General features: G+C 39.8%; 2 protein-coding genes across 4 annotated transcripts; both read left to right on the top strand.

Annotated features, from left to right (window-relative positions):
* Positions 1-6,320: 6,320 nt before the first annotated feature.
* Positions 6,321-9,088, top strand: LOC104439587. Its single transcript, XM_010052635.3, has 3 exons — positions 6,321-6,611; positions 8,480-8,558; positions 8,713-9,088. Exons 1-3 carry the CDS (start codon positions 6,460-6,462, stop codon positions 8,779-8,781), a joined length of 300 nt encoding a protein of 99 aa, XP_010050937.2. The 5' UTR covers positions 6,321-6,459; the 3' UTR covers positions 8,782-9,088.
* A 3,026-nt stretch (positions 9,089-12,114) lies between these two features.
* LOC104439574 (thylakoid lumenal 15.0 kDa protein 2, chloroplastic) lies at positions 12,115-19,515 on the top strand. 3 transcript variants are annotated; one of them, XM_010052630.3, is made up of 7 exons: positions 12,115-12,442; positions 12,609-12,715; positions 13,101-13,191; positions 13,334-13,402; positions 13,482-13,591; positions 13,694-13,777; positions 13,906-14,161. In XM_010052630.3, the coding sequence occupies exons 1-7, from the start codon at positions 12,196-12,198 to the stop codon at positions 13,981-13,983; spliced, it is 786 nt and encodes a 261-aa protein (XP_010050932.2). In that variant the 5' UTR covers positions 12,115-12,195; the 3' UTR covers positions 13,984-14,161. The 3 variants fall into 3 exon arrangements, with proteins under 3 accessions (XP_010050932.2, XP_039163037.1, XP_018730743.2); XM_039307103.1 differs by lacking the exon at positions 13,906-14,161 and adding an exon at positions 16,852-16,902 and having other exon boundaries at positions 12,116-12,442; XM_018875198.2 differs by lacking the exon at positions 13,906-14,161 and adding an exon at positions 19,495-19,515 and having other exon boundaries at positions 12,117-12,442.
* The last annotated feature ends 982 nt before the right edge of the window (positions 19,516-20,497 follow it).

The raw sequence follows: 20,497 nt of genomic DNA on the forward strand, positions 1-20,497 counted from the left end.
TTCCCCTCTCTCTCTCGATTGAGCAGCGAAGAACCAGTAGCAACTCTAGTGATTTTCTTCTTCTTGCATGAAAATAGGTGCTGATCTTTGAAGAGTTTTGATTCATCAAGTAGTTAAACAAATGTAAGGAAAGATAAGTCTTTAAACTAGAAATTATCCATTGATTTTGTCAAGGAACTTGTGGATCTAGTTGAATGGTGGAGGATTAGGTATGATGTTGTTGTTTTGTGTTAGATTGAGCTAGATGAGTCCTAGATTAAAGCGACAAGTCATTGCATGTTGCATTAGAGTCTTGCATGTTTCGAAATTTAAGAGTGAGTGAGTTGTAATTGTCGAGCAAGGTAGAGAGGTGACTGCCAAGTGAAGAGATGTGATGTATGTTACGGTAAGTGAGCTGAGGTGTGAGTATTTGCTTTGTACCGAGCTGTGGAACTTTTTATGTAAGTAAAGACCTATTGTGATTATCCTTAGATGTTGTGGAAGAGTGTCAAGATGTTATAAGAGAGATTGGTAGAGAAACTAACGGTTTAGTTGAGCTAGAGATGAAGAAAACGGTGCAAAACATTCCTGTTCTAGAGAAATATAGATGGAAAGCCTTTTGTTTTTGTGTTGCCTTGATTTCTAATGATGAAGATAAGGAAAAGAACAATTTTACTTGAGAGAACATTCATTAGATTGAATTTGAGTTCTAGTTATAGCAATATACATGCGAAAACGTGTAGGTGGGAGTAATTTTCTTTAAAACAGTAAGCTGTACTGTAGAAGACAGCAAGACCTTTGATGATTCTATGAAATTTCTGTAATTTTCTAGATAGAATTGGACCTCAAACCCTTGAGTTGTAGGACACGTACTGAGGAATAAAATATCAAAATTTTAGAACAAATGATTAAGATTCGGGTAGTGAAACGATTTTTCTTCTGTAGGTACTAAATCTGAAAGTTGTTGCAGAATTTTAGGAAATAAGACATCAATTACTGCTCTTAATACAGTGAGATATAGACTTAGGTTTTATCACAAAAAATGTTAATCTATGTCTCTTCTATAACATACTGAAATTTTGTAATATTCCGATATGATTAGATATACCTTCTGTGTCTGTAATGAAAACTGTTCATTTTAGTCCATAGATTGCTTTGATCCGAGAATATGCAATAGTTATTGTGTCTCTTGTACTTGACTCTCATGACACATATGGAGTCTAGTGATCTCATAATAGTAGTTAGTTTGTGCATGAGCATGCCTCATCCATCATTTGAAGTATGGTTATGGTATAAATACCAATGGTGGCATGTGTGTGCAATGAGTGTGATGCATAGTGCTTGATTATGGGACAAAAATCTATTAAGCATGGTATGGGACGTGCCGAAATGGATTTTATTTTATAACTTGGACACGCACGTGTGTTTCATACATAAGAGTTAAGTGCGTAGATTATACTTGAGATAGTTGTGTATTTTTGAGATCTTTGGCATATGATGATTACATTAATCAAATGTGTGATGTGTGAGCGAAGTTGCACGGACAGGTTTAGAGGACCTCCGAGTTGTGTCCAACACATGTCGGAGCGTGTCGGACACGTTGACACGCTCGGACACGCGTTGACCGCGTGTCGGATTTGTCGACACGTGGTCAACTTTTGTCGACACGTTTCGACACGCGTGTCCGAGGGTGGAGGCGAGGGAGCATAGATGAGATGAGGCCGCGGGCGAAGGCGAGAGAAAGAGTAGAGACTGAGGCGAGGGCCGTGAGGAGGAACTTCACGAGGGAGGCGCGTGGGGAGGGCGGCGTCATCGGGAGGGAGGCGCGCGTGGGGGGGGGCGGCGTCATCGAGTGGGGGCGGCGGCGGTGGTGGCAAGGGGGAGGAGGAGGAGTTTGCAGCGGTGTGCAGCCTCTCGGCGCACAAGGACTACGTGTTCCATCCCTGGCGAGCAGAGATTAGGAGGAAGAGGAGAGGAAAAGGCGTTGTGCGGCGAGGAGAAGGAGAAGAAGAAGGCCTCGCTAGGGTTTTGAGAAGAAAAATAAAAGAATAAAAAGGGGACTTGGCGTGTTGGAGGGAGGGGAAGTGACAGGAGGGAGGGGGAAGTGACGCGGGCTGATAGCTTGTCGGATGGAGGGAAAAAAAGTGAAAAAAAAAAATTGGCGATGGGGAAAGACTCGAAAGAGACGAGGGAAAAAAAGTGGTGTTTGGGCGCCCGCGGGAGGGGGTGGGGTTAGAGGGAGAGGGGTTGGGTGCTTTTTATTTAATCAAAAAGTTATTAAATGAAATTAAAAAATAATTTAGAAAAATAAAAATATTGTATTTTGAATTATTAGTGTAAATCTATCATAGGTTCTTTTTTTTTTAAAAAATTAAATTTGAATCAAATTAATTAAAAATAAAAATATTTATTTAATATACAACGTGTCCCAACGTGTCGGAATTTTCTATTTTTGAGAAATGACGTGTCGACGTGTCGTGTCGCGTGTTACGTGTCCGTGTCGGTGCAACCTAGTGTGTGAGATGTGTGCCTAAATGAGTAAGAGATTTCCATCGGTACTGAGTTGTCGGTGATGCCCAAGGGAGTGGGATGCCCATGCTGTGTGATCTTGGATGCCTCGGTCGAACATGACACCAGGATGCCTTGGAGTGAGATGCCCTTGTAGGTGATCGAGGATGCCTCAGTTGTGGGATACTAAAATGTCTCGGAGTGAGATGCCCCCATGCTGAGTGATCTTGGGATGCCCTGGTTGTGTGATATTGGGATGCCTCGGAGTGAGAAGCCCATGATAGAAATATTGTGGAAGTTCGGATGTGGGATTTCGGAAGTGACTCGATTAGGCCAGCTATATTCCGGTGGGTAAACTGATCGAAGGTAGACTTGATATTCACACTAAATTATAATTTCTACTTGGTGTGTGAGTTGTGCATATTATTGTTGCATTTCATTTGGATATACGTTGAGATTTTGATAAGTATTTAGATGCATTTAGTATGCTTAGCATAGAGTGATCATTCATGTGATGCACTAATACCTATTTAGTTATACATGTGACAATCCTGTCTTAGTATCTTAAGCTATTTGGTTATGATTTTCTTGTATTCTTGATAGCTATATATTGTCTAGGTTAGAGTCTTATTATTTCTTTACTGAGCATTGTTGTTGCTCATTCCTTATATTTTTCAGATTGTTAGTATGGACGTGCCGCCGATAGCTCGTTATGGTGTGATAGGGAGTATTGAGGCTACCTTTAATGATGTGTTTTGACGCTAATGTGGAGATGACTTTTACGAAATATGAGGCTACACTGTGGATGGACGACGGCATATCTAACTTGATCTCGATGAGGTTCGTTGCGTGGTTCATAAACCACGAAGGAGAGATATTTGGTCCTCTTCCTTTTGGTGTTGATGGACCTAAAGCTGGGACGGATGGCGCCTAGATGCCCATGATCGTGTAGAAGCTAGAGGAACGTCTTTTATTTTTTGATAGACGTGGGATTACTGGAGTTAGAACCCCATCACCCTTTTTCCTTGGCTGTTCACTTACGCCTTTACTTTTGAACTTGTAAATATGATGTAAACAGGCGAGGAACTTGGAAGTAGTCCAGGTTGATTTTTGTAAGCCCGGATGTTGCTAAGGAAATAAATGAAGCTTCTCATGATCTTTATCTATAATCTTAAATGGATTGCCTAATATTATAAACTGACAGTACTATTGCAGGATAACCTTGTAAAAGAAAGTTTAGATTTTAAATAATCGATGTTATACATGCTAATCTTTAATGGTGGACACTAGTTTGGCATCTTTGTAATTCAATAAGTCCTGTAAGATAATAATTCATGTAAATTCCGCTTGCACTTAGTACGTGATGCTCTTGGGACGTCACATACAACTTCATCTAAAGTAGTTGGAACAGCTTCAACCTGCTCCGAAATGATCAAAGGCCCCCTAGGGGGCCTGCGTGAATAGGTACCAAGCAACCTCTTTTCCACAGCTGCGATCTTGAGCTTCAAAGACCTCCCTTCATCGCTCGGGTTAACCAGACTAGACGAGATCACCTCCAAAGGTGGGTGGGCCTTCTTCTTCTTGCTCTTGACTTGCTTCCAACCATGCTCTGGAGCTATGGGGGTCTTCGAAGCCTGGCCAAAGGGAGCAATGTCCAAAGGAGGAGGAGCGGGAGCCTTTGAAGCCTGGCCAGGGGGTCGTGTATCATTCGAAGGAGTAGGAGCGGACTGGCCTTCTGTTGGGGACACAAGAGGCCGAGCAAGGGTAGGGGCATCGCCACATTTATGACCAAAGACTCCACACTTGGAGCATTCAACGGGCCTCCATTCATAGTCCACGGCAATGGACCTAGAGACCCCATCAACATTCACTTCAACCGTTGAAACTCTCAGCTGATTAGCTTGAATCTCCACGCACACTCTGTCAAAGGAAATCATCCCCGTGCTCTTGGTTCGTTGATCCACATGAAGGGGTTTTCCAATGGAACTGGCTATTGCACTAATCGCCGGTGTGGACCAAAGGTCGAAGGAAAGGTTCTTGAGTCTTATCCACATCGGAATGGAGGATTGCTTAGCTTTCTTCAACTCCAAAAGGGGTTTTCATTGCTATAAAATAAGGGGAACACGAGCAATAGTGAGCGTCCCTCCTCTAGGATCTTCCTCCGGAATACCAAATTTGGGACATGGAAATAAAAGAACCCTTAATCATCGGCCATCATATCAACGAGCTTCCTACCCCAAGTATTCTTCAAAGCTTGTTTGGTCATCTAAAAAGGAAGCATTTTCCCAACAGAAAACCCCACCAAGAACTCATTCCATTTGGGATCCGAGGCCTGTAGCACCTTTACCGTTAGATTAACTATCGCTTTCTCTCCCACAGTAGCAGGAGGAACATAAAACAGCTTGTAGCCCTTTGTGGCCAATCGCGCCACGTTGGCCTACGACTGGGCTTGGGGAGGCTTGGAAAAGCTTGCTAGTTTACTTGGGGCCCGCTTACTAGGAGCCTGTACTTGACTTTGTCCCTTGGAATAGCCTTCCCGAATAGGCCGAGAGATCGGCCCATGACTGGCTCCATCCCCTGCCAAAGAAGACCCTCTTACGGTACGGGATTGCTGGATATGATGACAAATTATTTTGTTTGAACTATCAAAAGTAGTCAAGATATTAACAGCATTGGATAAAATTATAATAAATCTCGCCCGTTGACCATAAATTCTTTAATAATCTATTTTGTGAGTATTGTGACATTATATAAAAGTTATAATAAAATATAAGATGAATAATAATATAAATATTTCTTGAATATCAATTCAAAGTGTAATATAATCACTGGACTTTTAGGGTGCGAATGATAACCTTCTGCTTCGGAATCAATTCTTGGCCAAAATTGATTTTTCTTTTCTATTTCCTAGATAAGTTTCTAAGGCAAAATAGATGTTTAATAACAATATAAAATTTTTGTTCTCGAAATAGAAATTATTTGATAACAATACAAAATTTCTCCCTCTTGAGTGGCGATGGGTAGTGGGCTAGCAAGGGGTGACAAGAATGAGAGATGAGAAGAGTTTCTATTTCTCATTTTTGTTTCGGAAATAGAAAAGTAAAAAAATTATACTTTTGATTTTTGTTCAAATTTATTTTTGGAGTAAAAATTTATTCTAGAAATTGAAAAATAAAATTGTATTACAAAAACATATTTTTGTTCTAAACATGTTCTCGGAATAAAAAAATAGAAAAAGAAAGAAATAAAATGGTTATTATGCATGCTCTTAGTTTGTTTAATGTGGTTCATGAACTTTATTTTAATATACAATATAGTTCATAAACTTTTAAATTGTTTGATGGTCCTTAAATATTTTACATGTTTAATTTAGTCTTTAAATTATATAAAAATATTCAATGTTATTCTTTCTCAAGTTTATGGACAATATTAAGCATTACGCTGAACATGTATAAATAAATTTAGGGAGTTAGGGACTATATTGAATAAATAAAGTGTTCAAGGATGACATTGCACATTAGGCTGAAGTTCAAATACTATATTAAACAAACTAAAAGTCCATAGGTTACATTGCACATTTTGAGCCGAAATTGAGGGAGTATCTGTGTTATTTCCTCAATGTACGAGGCTCGATTGATCAAAGGGCTTCCCTAGAGAACCATCTAAGCCCCTTAGAAGATAATTAATTGATCCAAGGGCTCAAATTTTTTTTTTTTTGGGTCTAAATCCAAGGGCTCGATTGCAAAAATGTGAAAGTTAAAAGTACTCCATTGCAAGGAAATGAGATATATAATATAATATAAAATTGTTTTCCATTTTTCGTTTATGCATTTTCCGCCGAAAAGAGTGTCTCCGGGGAGAAGGAAGAAGAAGATAAGGGAGAGCGTCCGTCCGCCCTCAGCCTCGGCGGCTCAGTCCCACTGAGACAGCGAGAGAGAGAGAGAGAGAGAGAGAGAGAAAGAGAAAAGGAAAATGGAGAAGTACTTCGGGAACGCGTACAGGGGCGACCCGGGAGTGCCGCACGCCGACCCGGACAGGTTCGTGAACATATGGATCGGGTCCGCCGCCTTCTCCGCCCTCACCTGGTCCAACCCTTACATTTGGCAGCTCTCCAATCAATTCAAGTACTCCCCCTCCTCCCCCTCCTCCTCCTCCGCCTCTTCTACCATGGGTTCATCGTTGGTTGCCGGAATTTGTTACGCCGGCAACCGCCGAAAGTGCTTGCGACGCGTCCCTTTTGCTTCTTGCCCCCTTCCTTTCGTCGCGAGGAACTCTAGAAATGACTGCGTATCCAAGTTGTTATGCCGTTAAGGCCGTGTGTGCATGTGGGTTTGTGTTGGAATTCTGCGCGTGGGCATGGAGAATTTGGGTCTGAAGAGAAATGGGTTTGTGCGGAACTGTCGAGTTAGCGTCGCAATTTGTGTGTTGGTCTGGATTTTTTTGAGCCGTTCCTTGACTGCGTAGATACCCGGATGTGTTTCTCAACGATAAATAATACTCGGGGATCAGAGTTAAGAGTGGAAACTTCGTATACGTGTTTCACCAGCGAGGGACTATAGGTGGTTTGAGTTGGTGCTGCGTATCTCCGTTTGAATTTTTCATCTGGGCGTGAAGATTGTGGTGAAGAGAGAATGGGCTTGTTGAAATTGATGAGATAGCAATTATAGGTCTGATGTTTTTTCCGTTAGCGGCACTAGTACTGCTGGCAGAACTGTACTCGGAATTGCATCAAACTAGTAGTTACCACATTCTTTGACGCATCTTTCAACACTAGCACTTCCTTAGTCTGCTTCCTTTGATGCTCGCATGTTTGGATCAAATTACTGTAGAAGGCAATGTGCATTTGTGTAGGAAGAAGCGATTTGCTTGACATGTTGGAAATCATAGTTTCAGCATTTGTTAGATGTAGATGCTGGTGCGTCATGGGTCATGACTCATGACATCTAGCCACTTCTAATCTTTATTTGCCACATTCTTGTTTTAGTTGTCTTTTCTCTGCACTCCAATGACTTTTTTTATTTTGCAGTACCATTGCTGCTTAAGGAATATGAGCTTCCCATGTTCTGATAGTAAACATGATTAATCACAATTATGACTATGATAGATGGTGCACTGTTGCCGCTTCACTTGATTGGGCGTACATTTTAACTGCTGATTATGCAGCATAAGGTTCCTGAAGCAGTGTGCATTAAAAAATCCAATGGACATTAGGTGTCACCCATAGTTTGATAGCCTATCTAATCATTATTCAAGAATACTTATGTACTTGAGGAAACTTTTACGACGAGTCACAAGCCTATAATGTCAATCCAAGCACCATCAAGCATTCTAAACAGAGGTTGAGGTCTGTGTCCTAGCTTGGCATGCTGGAGTTGAACCCCAGCAATGAGCCAAAAATGGGGGATACAATTAAACAGTAGTTAAGGTCTGCGTCCTAGCTTGATGTGAGGACTACTTTTCGACCCTTCCCAAGTCACTTGTCTGCTTTTAAAGCACCTCATAGGCTCATAGCATTTTCAATTATTGATCTGGCTGAGTCTTACACTATATTATAGTACCATTAAGCCATAAGCTGTTGAATTTCTGTATACGTTCATGTATCATGGTGGAGAGCATCCAGTTTTAACCTTTTAACACCTTCTTTGTACACAATAAGTTCTGTTTGGCATAGCCAAATTGATAAATTTGCTTATTTGAAGCTCATCCCATTCTGGTGATGAGATAGCTGCACGCACTGATTAAGCTCATCCCCTTAAATCTCTGAGCATGATTTATCCTTTAGTCTAACTGCACTGCAGAAGATTATGGTGTGTAAATCTGTGCATTTCAGTGCCTTTTTTTGTAGCTAGCAAGGTAATGTGAGATTATTTAGGTTATTGAAAATCAGCTTTGAGAAATGCTTGTCTCTCATCTGTGGATGTCTCTTTTAATCTTCATTGCTGTGTAGTAACTGGTAATTCACACCACATGTTTTCTGAATTTTATTGTGCAGCTGGCATGACAAAGCCATGATGTTCGAGCACTATCACTGGAAGAAAGCCAAGGCTAAAAATCAGCCATATAAATTCAAGGTACATTTTTTTGATTTCAAGCAGTGTATAAATCTAACTTTGTCTTTTGTCTATGAGCATCTCTTCAATTCTGGTTGCCGATGGTTTTTTTCTTATCTCAATTAAAACGCCTTTCAGATATCATAACTAGTGATAAATGTTTCTGTTGTTGCAGTGGAATGAGTACATGGACAGGGACCACCGGGACTCATACTATTTCAATTGGCCTGTTTACTTCCCATAGGAAGTATCATTTTATTGGGTTGCCTTTGGGTGCTGACCTTACTCAAATAACATGCGCTTGTTCAGGAGTTTGATAGTATTTCTCATGGTTCTCTTCCTTTTACCTTGTCTATTCCTGGTTTGAATGTTTCAGCAAAAACAAAAACAGTTGGTTTCTTATGCTGCTGTGAATTGGATGGATGCACATGAATTGGCAGCTTTAAGGAACTTTTGCAATGTCTGAAGTGCATCTCATCTTAGTGTGCTTGCATCATTATCATTGTGACGGATTGGTTGAATGATATGATCTAATAGTATTCCTTGACCAACGCTTAGGTAAGTACTAGTTTCAGCCATTTCATTTGGTGCATGGAGCACTTGTCCTCTTATATTGCTCGTAGCGCTTTGTATCGATGACTTCCGTTTTGCATCATTTACTAAAAATGCGAGGCTGCATCTAATTGCTCACCAGGGTGATGTAGTTTCAGCTTTTTCTCGCCAAGTAGGGTGAAATTACTTGATCCTCCTGGACAATGGGTCCGTCTGTAAACTTACGTCAACTTTTTGTTCTCTTTCCATGATAATTGCCCAACTTTATGCACGTGCATAGTTGCGATTAGAGCTTTTATTTGCTCTTTATCAAAAGAACAATGTCTGCCCCTGTGATTTTTCTGTCTCCCCAAATATTCTTTATCTGGTGCAATAAAGAGCACGTGGAACAAGCATGCTTCAGAGTCTGATGTGATGTCAATGGCCCGTGGTTGCCCGTGGTTGTCTTCACCAACCGTTAGCTGTTGCCAGCCCCTACCGGGAGGATGGCTGCATGTGGAGGAGTGATTGTGGATGGAGGGTGGTGGACAGGGGCGGGGAGAGAGCGATGAAGCGGCATGTGATGTGCTAAGGAGGCGAATACTGATAAGAGTGTGAGTTAGGGTTTATATTATTTGCTAGATTTTCATGGTGAGTGATGGTTTTCTTATGGTACAAACTCTCATGGTCGACCCCTTCACTTGAGTTTTTCAAGCTCGGACTTCAATAGTTTACTTACCTTTTACAAAAGTCCCAAACATTATTAAAAATCGGATTTTATCCTTTAAGAAAAGGGTTTAGTATGAATTTACCCGATTGTAGAGAGGTACTCCCTAAAAAAAGTGTTTTGGTGAATACTTACACTCCCAAGAGCAGGTGTTTCTATTTTCTTGTTCCTAGGAGTAAAAATATTATAGGAGTATTTGGAAAAAATTAAAAAAAAATAATAGAAACAATTCTAGAAATAAGAATCGCTTTTTTCCTTTTCTTTTCTTCCTTTTTTTCTTTCTCTTTCTTTCTTCTTCCCCTAACTAGTTGCTGGCCTTGGTGCTGGTTGGCAAGTATTTTCTAGTTCCTCGCGGTGGTTGAATAGATTTAGAACATAAATAAGAAATAAATAAAAATAGTTACTTCTTGTTTCCTGAATAATTCTAGAAACAAAAATAAAAAAAATAAAAAATCAAGCTTTTTTTCTTTCTTTTTTTTCTTTCTCTTTTTTTATTCTTCCCCTAATCGGTTGTTGGCCTTAGCACCGGATGCCGGAGGGCATCTTTCTATATATGCGGGTTCTGACTTACAACCACACCTTGACGTGACTGCGAAGATTTCGTTTCCTAGTCTTCTGAATTGCTCTCCTTAATTATAAGATAGTCTAATATATTCATATAGTTTTTAATATCACATTTTAGAACATTACAAAGCAATCAAAACAACCTAATCCTTTACGGCGGCACCTCTATGACCAGAAGAGTCCTGAGAACCTCTGATCTATAACACAGTTATCCTGATATAGAAGATCCTAATCTTGAATGGCCCCTTTTTTAATTAGAACGTAGCAGCTATTACATCACGTGTCTATTACATATTTATTGCGTGTTACGGTTTTTAATCGGACTAAGGTTTTTAGTATGTTATTGCAGTTTTATTACCATCTCTTTGCTTACATCGTAATTCCTATTACAGTCGAAAGACTGAACTTATATATTGCATGACCCCCTTCATGTAATAATGCCTGTTACAGCCAAAGCTGTAAAATCTGTTCGCAATAAATATTTTTTACCCTGTTTGAACAAAAGGAACCCAGTGATTAGGCCCGGCTCGGTAAAGCAAAAAACAACATGGACCGAATTAAACCGGTCCAGCCTGGGCCCAGGCTCGGTTTCTTTTACTTTTTATTCGTATTAATTTTTTTTCCTGATGTTATTATCATATTACTACTTTATAATCTACAAATTGCAATAAAATAAAATACTTTTGTGCACCTTAACCTCAATGAGGCAGAAATTTTGATTTGGGAGGAGTTACAGAGGTTATAAGTACAATACGAAAGACCTAAGCATGTCTTTAAAAGGCTTCATCCTGAATTGGGTTTTTCCGTGTAAACACGTTTGGGCCCATTTCAGCTTGGAAAATTGTCTTTACGTGTTTTCTGTCCTTTCACATAATTCATCCTCTCACCACCACATCTTTTCTCATATATTTGATTTTAAATTATTTATTTAATTGTGTATGACTTTATTAGAGCATTTCTAGAATAAAAAACTTATTTTTTTTTAAATTTTTATTTTTTTAAATAATCCCAAGCCGGTCTAAGCCATTTTAGGCATGAGGATCTTCAAGCCGAAGGCCCTATATCAAACAAATTTCCAAATTGGTCTAGGTTCTCTAGTTTATTGCCTCTTCTTCGTGGTAGTAGTCATTGCACCATTGAATTTGCTTCCTTCATAGGCTATAAAAAAAAATCAACTTTGATCGCTATAGACTATTATTGATGAATAAACTACGCGTATTATTATAGTAACTAATATTCAAAAAAGACTTCCATAATTTCATCAAAATCTAGTAATGTAGAATTATACTGGCTATCAAAATGATATTTATTATTGCATTGGGTCTTGACAATATTACTTCTTTTTTTTTTTTTGGTCCATACGTTATTCCACTCTTAATACGCATATTATTCGTGGAATCAAATAATAGAATTTGTTTTATGCTACTTAAATGAAATAGCATGATAACTTTGACACTATCATTCTGTCACTGCATAACGATCGTTAGTGCTAGTTTATGTAGCTTTATTTCAGAGATAATTATCAAATCAGTTCTCAATTTATAGCACTAATGTCAACTCGGTTATGAAATCTTATAATAGGATTTCGCGCAAAGGCTTACGATCACATTGACAAAATTGTTAAAAGTTTTGGAAAGAATTAGCATACGCTTAAAACTCTGGTAATTTTGCCGTTTGTTCCGTTGCGTTTGTCAAAACAAAGTGCCTAACCGTAAAAACGAACAATGTCGGCGCGGGACACGAGCAAAACGACAGACGCAAGAAGGCAAGGCCTGCTGTACAGCGGGGAGAGCTCCCTCGCCTTATCCAGAAAATCCTTGCCCGAAAGCGAAGTCCATGGCGTTTCTCCGCCTTCGCTCCCCATCTCTCGCTCCTGCGAATCCCCTCCCTCCTCTGCGCACACCAACCACCACTTCGTCTTCGGCGTCGCCGTCGCCGTCGTTGCCGCCGTGGTCTCGCGTCTCGATACCGACGTCATTGACGCGCAGATCGTCCAGCTTGAGCACTGCAGTCTCGGATCTCCGTTCGCAGTCTTTGAATTTCCTGCTCTCCGGTGCTCTCGCCGTCGGACTATCTCTCGCGGGTCAGTAGACGCGGAGCGCGCGGTTGAAACTCGGGCTCAGTCTTTCTGTATGACTGCATTGCGTGCGAGTGGCTCTGTTAGGAGAAAATGGTCTTTTTCTTTATTAGTTTGGTTGTTCTGGATAGTAGGGGAGATTCTGAAAATGGAAGAGGGTACACGTTTGCAGGAGCGGTTGGGTTTGCAGAGGCGAAAGTCGGGGTCAACAAGCCGGAATTGCTTCCTAAAGAGTACACGACCGTCATCGATGTCGCCGGATTCCTCTCTGATGGTCAGGTGCGTGCGTGCGTGCGCGTGTGCATTCGTCGGTGCGTGTCCCTTATCAGGAGTTGTATTTTGTAATATATGTGGATTGATACGGTGTAGATGAATTATCTCATGAAAGGGACTTCGTTTGATTTTGGTTGGTAGTGTCGTGTCGTCATGCTCTGTGATATGAGTGGTGGGGTGCTGTTTACACTCATGCTTTGGGGAAAAATGGACCTACAGGAAGCAACTATGGTGTTGGTTCCATCGAAAAGCTCAATCAACTAATTTGACATCATGAGCTCTCAGTAGCTAGATTCTGAAAAGTCTCACAGTGCAATTGAAGGGGCTCAAGTTTCACAGAAGAAGCCTATACAAAGTTATTTAAGGCACTGGTATTTTGGTTCATACGCAGGAGAAAAGATTGGCACAAGAGATTGCTGATATTGAAAAGGATACTGGATTTAAGTTGAGAGTTCTAGCCCAGAATTACCCTGATACACCAGGTTCCCTATACTTCCGAGAGATTGAATAGTTCTTTTTCCTGTTCTGTGACATCCCGGCATTCTCGTGTTTCGGTTTCTTTGTCAAATCATCTTGTTGAATGTATTGAGATTGTTGAGGGTTGAATTTTACTACTTATTACAGGGTTGGCAATTAAAGATTTCTGGAGCGTGGATGATCGAACAATTGTCTTTGTAGCTGACCCAACTTTTGGTAATCTAGTGGAATCTTATTGTTTCTCTGGAATAGTTGTGATAATTGAATCATCAAGCTGATTGAGTTTTTGGAACAGGTAACATCATAAATTTCAATGTTGGAGCTTCTGTTGATTTAGACATTCCGCGTAGCTTTTGGAGTCGTTTGGCAGGAAAATATGGAAATATATTTTATTGGAAAGAGAAGGTAAATACTTTGCAACTTTTGGACTTGTCTCACCTCCTTGAATGTGAGCTTTTCACATGCCCCATTAGAGATGAATTTAAAGAATTTTGGTGACTTAAACAGGGAGAAGATGCGTCAGTTGAAGCTGCTGTGATGGCCATATCTAATTGCTTGAGGGAACCTGTGGGTGCAAATAACTGTTCCGAGGTAAAATAATGTACATGATCAACAGATCGTGCAAACCAGATTTTCCTTTTTATGTGGTGGAAAATTTTTGTTCTTCTATGTATTTCATCTGCAGAATCATGTACTTAAGATGCTTTTCAGTCCGACAGGGAGATGGAAGCGGAAACTTTAGTAGTGTTTGGCTTGGGGACAGGAAACTGGTTATGCAAGGTGTCTCAAAAGGATGAATTAGGGATAGATACAGATCTTTTACATACATGCAAAATCAAAAAATGTTAGGGAATATTCAAAGATACTTTATGTGAGAGAGCTAAGCTAATGCGACCAAGCATGAAATTTTGTATATTGACTGCCAAACCAGAGAGCTGAATAAATAAAATAGTAGGCCACCACATTTTTCATTTGTATCTGTGGCCAGCACTAACCTATTATGATATCAAATCCGCATCCACCTATATGGCACAGTTCAGCCCCTCTTGACAGGAGCAAGTGACAGAAAACAACCAGTTTAGTCACTCTGATCTGGCCAAATGTGTTAGCAGGCCTCGAGTGTCCTAACTTGTGGTGACAGTCAAAATGAAAAGTTACAATGGACTCTATTTATTTCCGCCTTTCTAGCGGGCTATTACCTTCTACTTGTCAACATAATGACTTAGGAAATGCTCCTTTGACTTAGAGACGTATATGCACTGCATCTGTGATTATAAATAGCATTCTCAAGCACAATTTCTCCTAATCCATGTTCTCAAGCACAACTGATCTATCACATGATGGAGCCTGCATTAGGGTTCTCATCACTGAAAATGTCAGGGGCATATAATAGATTGTACTGCTGATATGAAGCATCCTGATTTAATGTAACCTTGGTAAGGTTCAGTACTGTAATCACATTATGGATTTCTCCATAATTCCAATATGTGATAGGATGAGAAAGTGATTGGTGGTTTAGCTTTGGTTAAAATTTGGTGAGCAGAATTTGTTCCTTTTTCTTGCCATAATCTCCAGCAAATGGAAAGATTTGTTGACCTTTCGTCACTGCTTCGTGGAAAATCATTAGGCATGAATAAGGGTCCACCACACATAGAAATTATTTTGCTGTGAATGCCAATTTCTATCATAACAACAAATAGAAGTATGTGTAAACCCCAGAACGTGTTTACTGTCATTGTTGGAGTCGTAAGGTTCCGTTTCCTTCTAATCAAGAAGGAATAGTAGGGTAGTAACAACTATGATAGAAAATAGAATAAGTCAAAGTGGCTCCATAGGACCCCATGACTAGAGCTAACATCATATAATGCACCACTAAGGCCGCCCTTATCTGCCTTGTCTTTATTCTCTTTATCAACTCCCTTTCTTGTGGAAACCCCTACAATATTCCTTTTGATCTTGTCTTTAAGGTAAGACACAAATTCTTTCATTTCCATTACCCCTGCCACTGATACTTGATCCTTGCTTGCATCTATAGCCACTGATTCAACTCCTGCCATTCATAATAGGGACTTTCATATACTCTGAACGCTAGTAATGTCTGCAGAAATTGGTTAGTGTCATGAGATTGGAAAGGCCACAGGCTACTGAGTACTAGCACTAAAAAATAAGTAGGGTTGATGCACTAAGTTCATTGTAGAATTCCCTTTTTTGTTGTTTGTAAACATTTCATGTACTCATATACTTGTAGAGTACATGTACTTATATACTTGTAGAGTACCTCAGTTCTGACATTTGCATTAATATTCTGTTCACTATGAACGGTGGATCACACTATATTGACCCACTCGATAAGAAGTCGTGTGTTGGTAAATAATTGAGCGAGGCAAAAAAAAAAAAAAGTTCTTCACCTAGTAGGGAGAATTAGAAGTCTAAAGGAATCATGTGATGACAATCTATTGGTTTTTCAACATACATGAATCCTTTATATAATTTTGTAAATATTGTGACCAAATCTAACATTGTTTCTACCTAGATTTCTTGGCTGTAACTTGGGACGATCACGCGCATTTAGTTGGAATAGTTAATAAGCCCCAAATCTTGAGCATTGACCGAAGATTGTCCATCTTACCTCTATACCCTGAAATGCACTTTTGTATTTTCTGAATGCAACCATCACAATGCAGTCCGGTCCTGAGAACCATGGTACTTGCTCTCTTGAGCCACCCACCCATGCACAGTTAGATATCTCTTTCACCAAAAAAATGATAATGATAATAGCAATACTTTAATCATGTGAAAGTTTATAGAATCTCTGAAAACAAGTAGAAGAGTAACAATGATTAAACAAGTCCTCTTAAGGCTATGCTTGATTTCATCTGCTAGTAAGAATATTACCTCTGTCTTATTCTTCTTCTGGTTGAATGGGCTCTCTTTCGTTTAAGTTCCTTTTGCCTCTTGTGATGACTGGTGGTTCCCTTGGAATACTGTCAATATAGAAAGCTCAAACAAATTTGGTCGGTTTTTCTTTTACATTGAAAGATCTAGGCTTCTAAACACATATTCACCATTCATGTGAGCAACTTTTGGTGATTCCTTTCCTGTTAATTCCTACCATGATTGCTGTTTAGCTGAGCAGAAGTGACCAGATGGTCACATTTCTTGTCCTTTTGCTCTTGCTGCTGCTGGAACCTCTCTTTTACCTTTATTGCGTCCTGTTTAACTCCTGCCGATTTCCTTGGAACATTTTCAACTTTAATGTTTTTAGCACCTGATGAACAGAGCCAAGGAATAGGAGGAAAGCTGGTGTGAGATTTTGAGAGTCTATGTTTTCATGTGCATTGCTAAATGGGTCATACCATGTAAAGATGGGTATCAGTTGGGCGTTATACTCTCTATTTGGCAGAAACAAACAGCTTTTTAAAAATAACTTCAGCGCAAGCTTTTAGTTGTAACCTTGATTGAGTTGGTAATATGGATTTTTGCAGTTCTTACAATTGTGATTTTCTTTTTCTTTTTAAAAAGAACATATATACACATAGATGTCATACCTTATAATATGAATTTTGGTTTATTATTTGTATTTTCACTAAAAGTTCAAAAACAGTTAAAGTCAAGCTTTTGAGGGACAGTTTGGAGAAGCAACTTCTCTGCTTTGGCCTTTACAGGTTGCAGACTTGGAAGTTTCATATAATATTAACTAGGAGCTCCGATTCAGTACACCAAAAGAAAGAAAGAGCAGACAAACTTAGGCATTTTTTTGTGATTCCTACCATGGCTGCTTTTAGGCTGGGCAGGGGAAAGTAGCTGATCATACTTTTTACGCCTTTGTTCCTGTGTCCTCTCTTCCGCTTTTGCTTGTTCAGAGTCTCAACAACTGCTGATTTCTTGGAGAGAGTGTCAATAATCAAGTCCTTGGCACCTGATGGATCAAATCCAAGAGGAAGTAGAAAATAAGTTCTCGAGACATAAGATTTGAGAGTCGGGTTAGGATGAATTATGTTGCGAATTGGACCCTGCATAATGCTTAGGACATATAGGAACCATTACGTTGAGAATAGGTGCTCCGAGAAAAAAGGAGAAAAATGTGTGAGATTACTTGTGAAGTACTGGGGAATTTCTCCAAGTTATAGGGTCATGATCGGTTAATCCACCCAGTGATGACGATGGAGCATTTTTGGATTTGCATTAACTACTTGTATTTCATGAAAGATACTAGCGACACACCCATACAACGTGGACATGGGTTTATATCAATTAGTTATTAATTTTTTCTTATGGAAAGTTCCATTAGTAAAAGATTGGGAGAGACAACCTGAGTTTAGAATTTGAGGCCAAATTTATCTTAACTTGATCTCCACGATGACTACCGTATTAGATATAAGACATATCATTTATAAGCCAACATCTTTTTTCCCTTTTTCATTTTCATCTCTTCTCCTCCCTCCCTCCCACCAACACCCCCAACCACCACCACGAAGACCACACCAACTAACATACATCAGCATCTTCTAGCATTTAGACTTTTAGCTCGTAAAATGAATTCTTAAAAAGTGAGTCTATAATAAAATTGTGAGTTGAGACTGATACATCTCAGAATAGCTCCAAGGCAGAGTGGATGTCTGTGATGGTGTGCGTGAGTGTTTCTCTGCAATAGCTATAGCTTTCTTAGGGTGCTTGTGGCTCTCTTAAGATATTACTGCTCTAGGAAGCAAAAACGTTTGGAGTTCTGGAAGCAACTCAAAAGCCACACAGACGCACTTTTGGAAGCACCTGTGTGCTTTTGGAGCTTTTGGGCTGCAGTTAATTTTAGACTGCAAAATTACTGGCACCCACAGTTTGTCGCAATTTTTTTTTTTTTTTGATAATGTTCATAGACAACACGGTTTATGGGTGCGTTTGGTTAGACTTTTGGGGAAAGCTAATGGGAAAATGCAAGTGACTTTAAGTTAAAGAAATTCTTCAAAATGCAAATTGCATTTGGTTAATTGTAATATAAAAGTGTATTGTGAAGTACTTTTGAGTAAAATAATGTCCGGATAAATTTACATTTACAAAAGGACTTTTGTGATAAAAAGAAAGGAAAAAAATAGTTGATCATCGAAGGGCAGGCAACCATCGGCATCGCTGCGGCTGACGTCTCAAGTCGTGCAACCTTAGGCAGCCGCTTGGTCGCGTGACTTCAGGTGGCCCTTGACAGAGGTCACAACGACCTAGATCTAGGTCATAAAGGTCATGGTGACCCACCTCGCCGAGGTCACGCGACTGGCTAGTGATGGTTGTTGGGCCAGCCACAACCACGCTAGTCTCTCTCTAGCCTTTCGTTGACCCATCGCAATCAAGCCGATCGATGTCTGAGGATCTGAGGATGAAGAAGATGAACAGTGGATCGCCCTTTCGAAAATGCTGAAAGTCTAAGGCAACCTAGGACCTAACTTGGGCTTTTAGCCTTGAAAGGCCAACATTTCCTCAAGGTCAGTTTAAAAAATGTTCCCAAACACTCAATATTTGGCCAAATGGGCTTTGAACACCCAAAACTCCTTCCAAATGCTGGTCCCAAACGCAGCTTATAACACCCCAGACTAGAAGAAACTACAACAGTCCCAAATAAGCTCTTAAATAGCTGGGTACTTTCGTTTAGAAGAGAACTTACCTTTTATCTTTTCCTTTTTGCACTTGCTAGAAAAGAGAAGCCGATAATGTTTATTCGATATGTGTACTTTTGTAAGATAAGATATGGTTGATGAATATGTGCATGGCAACCGGAGAATCTAACGCAATTAGACCGTGAGCTTTCTTTTTGGATCAGAAATATAAGCCCCTGTCGAGATCATAGAAAAGTTACTGATTCAGCAGATTAACAGCAAACATTTTGTGGTGAACAATCTTTTTACCTTCTTTTCCGGTAGCAACCTTCCCTACTTTGCTAACTCCTCCACCTCTACCCTTTGAAAATATGCCAAGTATCTTGCTGTTCTTCTTGGTGCTAGAGCCTCTGGCGTTCCCTTTTCCAGGTTTGCCAGTTGGTTCCTGCCAAAACAAGAAGGCAAGTATATACATGGATCAAAAGGGTATTATTCATTGTAGTTATTGAAGAGATCTCTCTTCTTGTGTTCATGTTGACCTTATTAGATGGAATTTCCTTTCTTACTTTGTGACTTTGTCTTGTGGTTTTCATTAAGTTTGATATGAGATCAGTTGGAATTTAGCTTAGTTGTCTACTTTTTTTTTTAAAACTGAATTCCCAACGAATATGAGAGCAGAAGCAGAACAACTTCACCTCATCGTCAGCTTGTGCGTCACCACTGCAGAAATGAGCACTCTTATCCACATCAAAATGGAACTTTGCAACGTATGACCATGTCTGTGCACTACAAAACCCGATGGTGCCGATAGTATCACCAACAATGAATGTAAAAGATGCTGCCACGCATGAAGTTCGGTGACAATAAGAGAATAGGAGGAAAACAGAAGAAAGAAGAAGAGTTTGAGATGTGAACATCCTGTCATTCACCAGATTAGCCTCAAAAGAAAGTTGGAGGAGATGGCAGGGATCAGTTTATGTTGCGAGTTTCATGAGGGGAATTTCACCTTCTTTGTCGTACAAGACGTGTTGGGTGGATCGAACTTTGGAATTTTATGAGTGTCCTGTGGTGCGGGAAGAACATGAAAGAGGGAAGTTTCTGGGCACGAAACAGGAAAGAACCTGTTTGGCAATTGTTTGTGTTTTGTTACCTAACTAAACAAGAACCGGCACGGGAGGCCATCTTTAGAGGCTCTCTATCAAAGACTAATAGCTTTTAATCTCTCGGGATGAAAAAAAAAAACTGATGTTTAGTTCCGTAGACCTATCAAGTCAATATAAGACTAGAAAAAAGACTTACCAAGTCAATGAATTTGCTTTGTTTGGGTCCTATAACTCTACCCTAAAAGATCATATGATTGACTTGACGTTAGTGAACGGTGGCATTGCTACTTGGACAGTTGATCCGTGCCCATTGTCGTCAAAATGCTGATCAGGTCCAAGTTACACGCAGCATACTTGCGTAGATTGTTCGTGACAATTTTTCTTATTCAAGATATAAAACAAAACAAATTTAGTAGTTGTGGTTTGTATGAAGTTTAGAGGTAAGTTTCATCTCGTACTTGAATGAACTGACTACGTCAGCCCTCAACCCGCTTTTAGGACCAAGAAGAAACATCTTTTATAAATTAATTATTTATCAATTGTGTTATAAAGTTCAATCCAAAAGCTTAAAGGTATATATGGAGGGAGATCGAATGTATATAAGAAGCATATAGATCTTATAGTCA

Source organism: Eucalyptus grandis, chromosome 1 (assembly GCF_016545825.1).
Source record: "Eucalyptus grandis isolate ANBG69807.140 chromosome 1, ASM1654582v1, whole genome shotgun sequence".
NCBI lineage: Eukaryota > Viridiplantae > Streptophyta > Magnoliopsida > Myrtales > Myrtaceae > Eucalyptus > Eucalyptus grandis.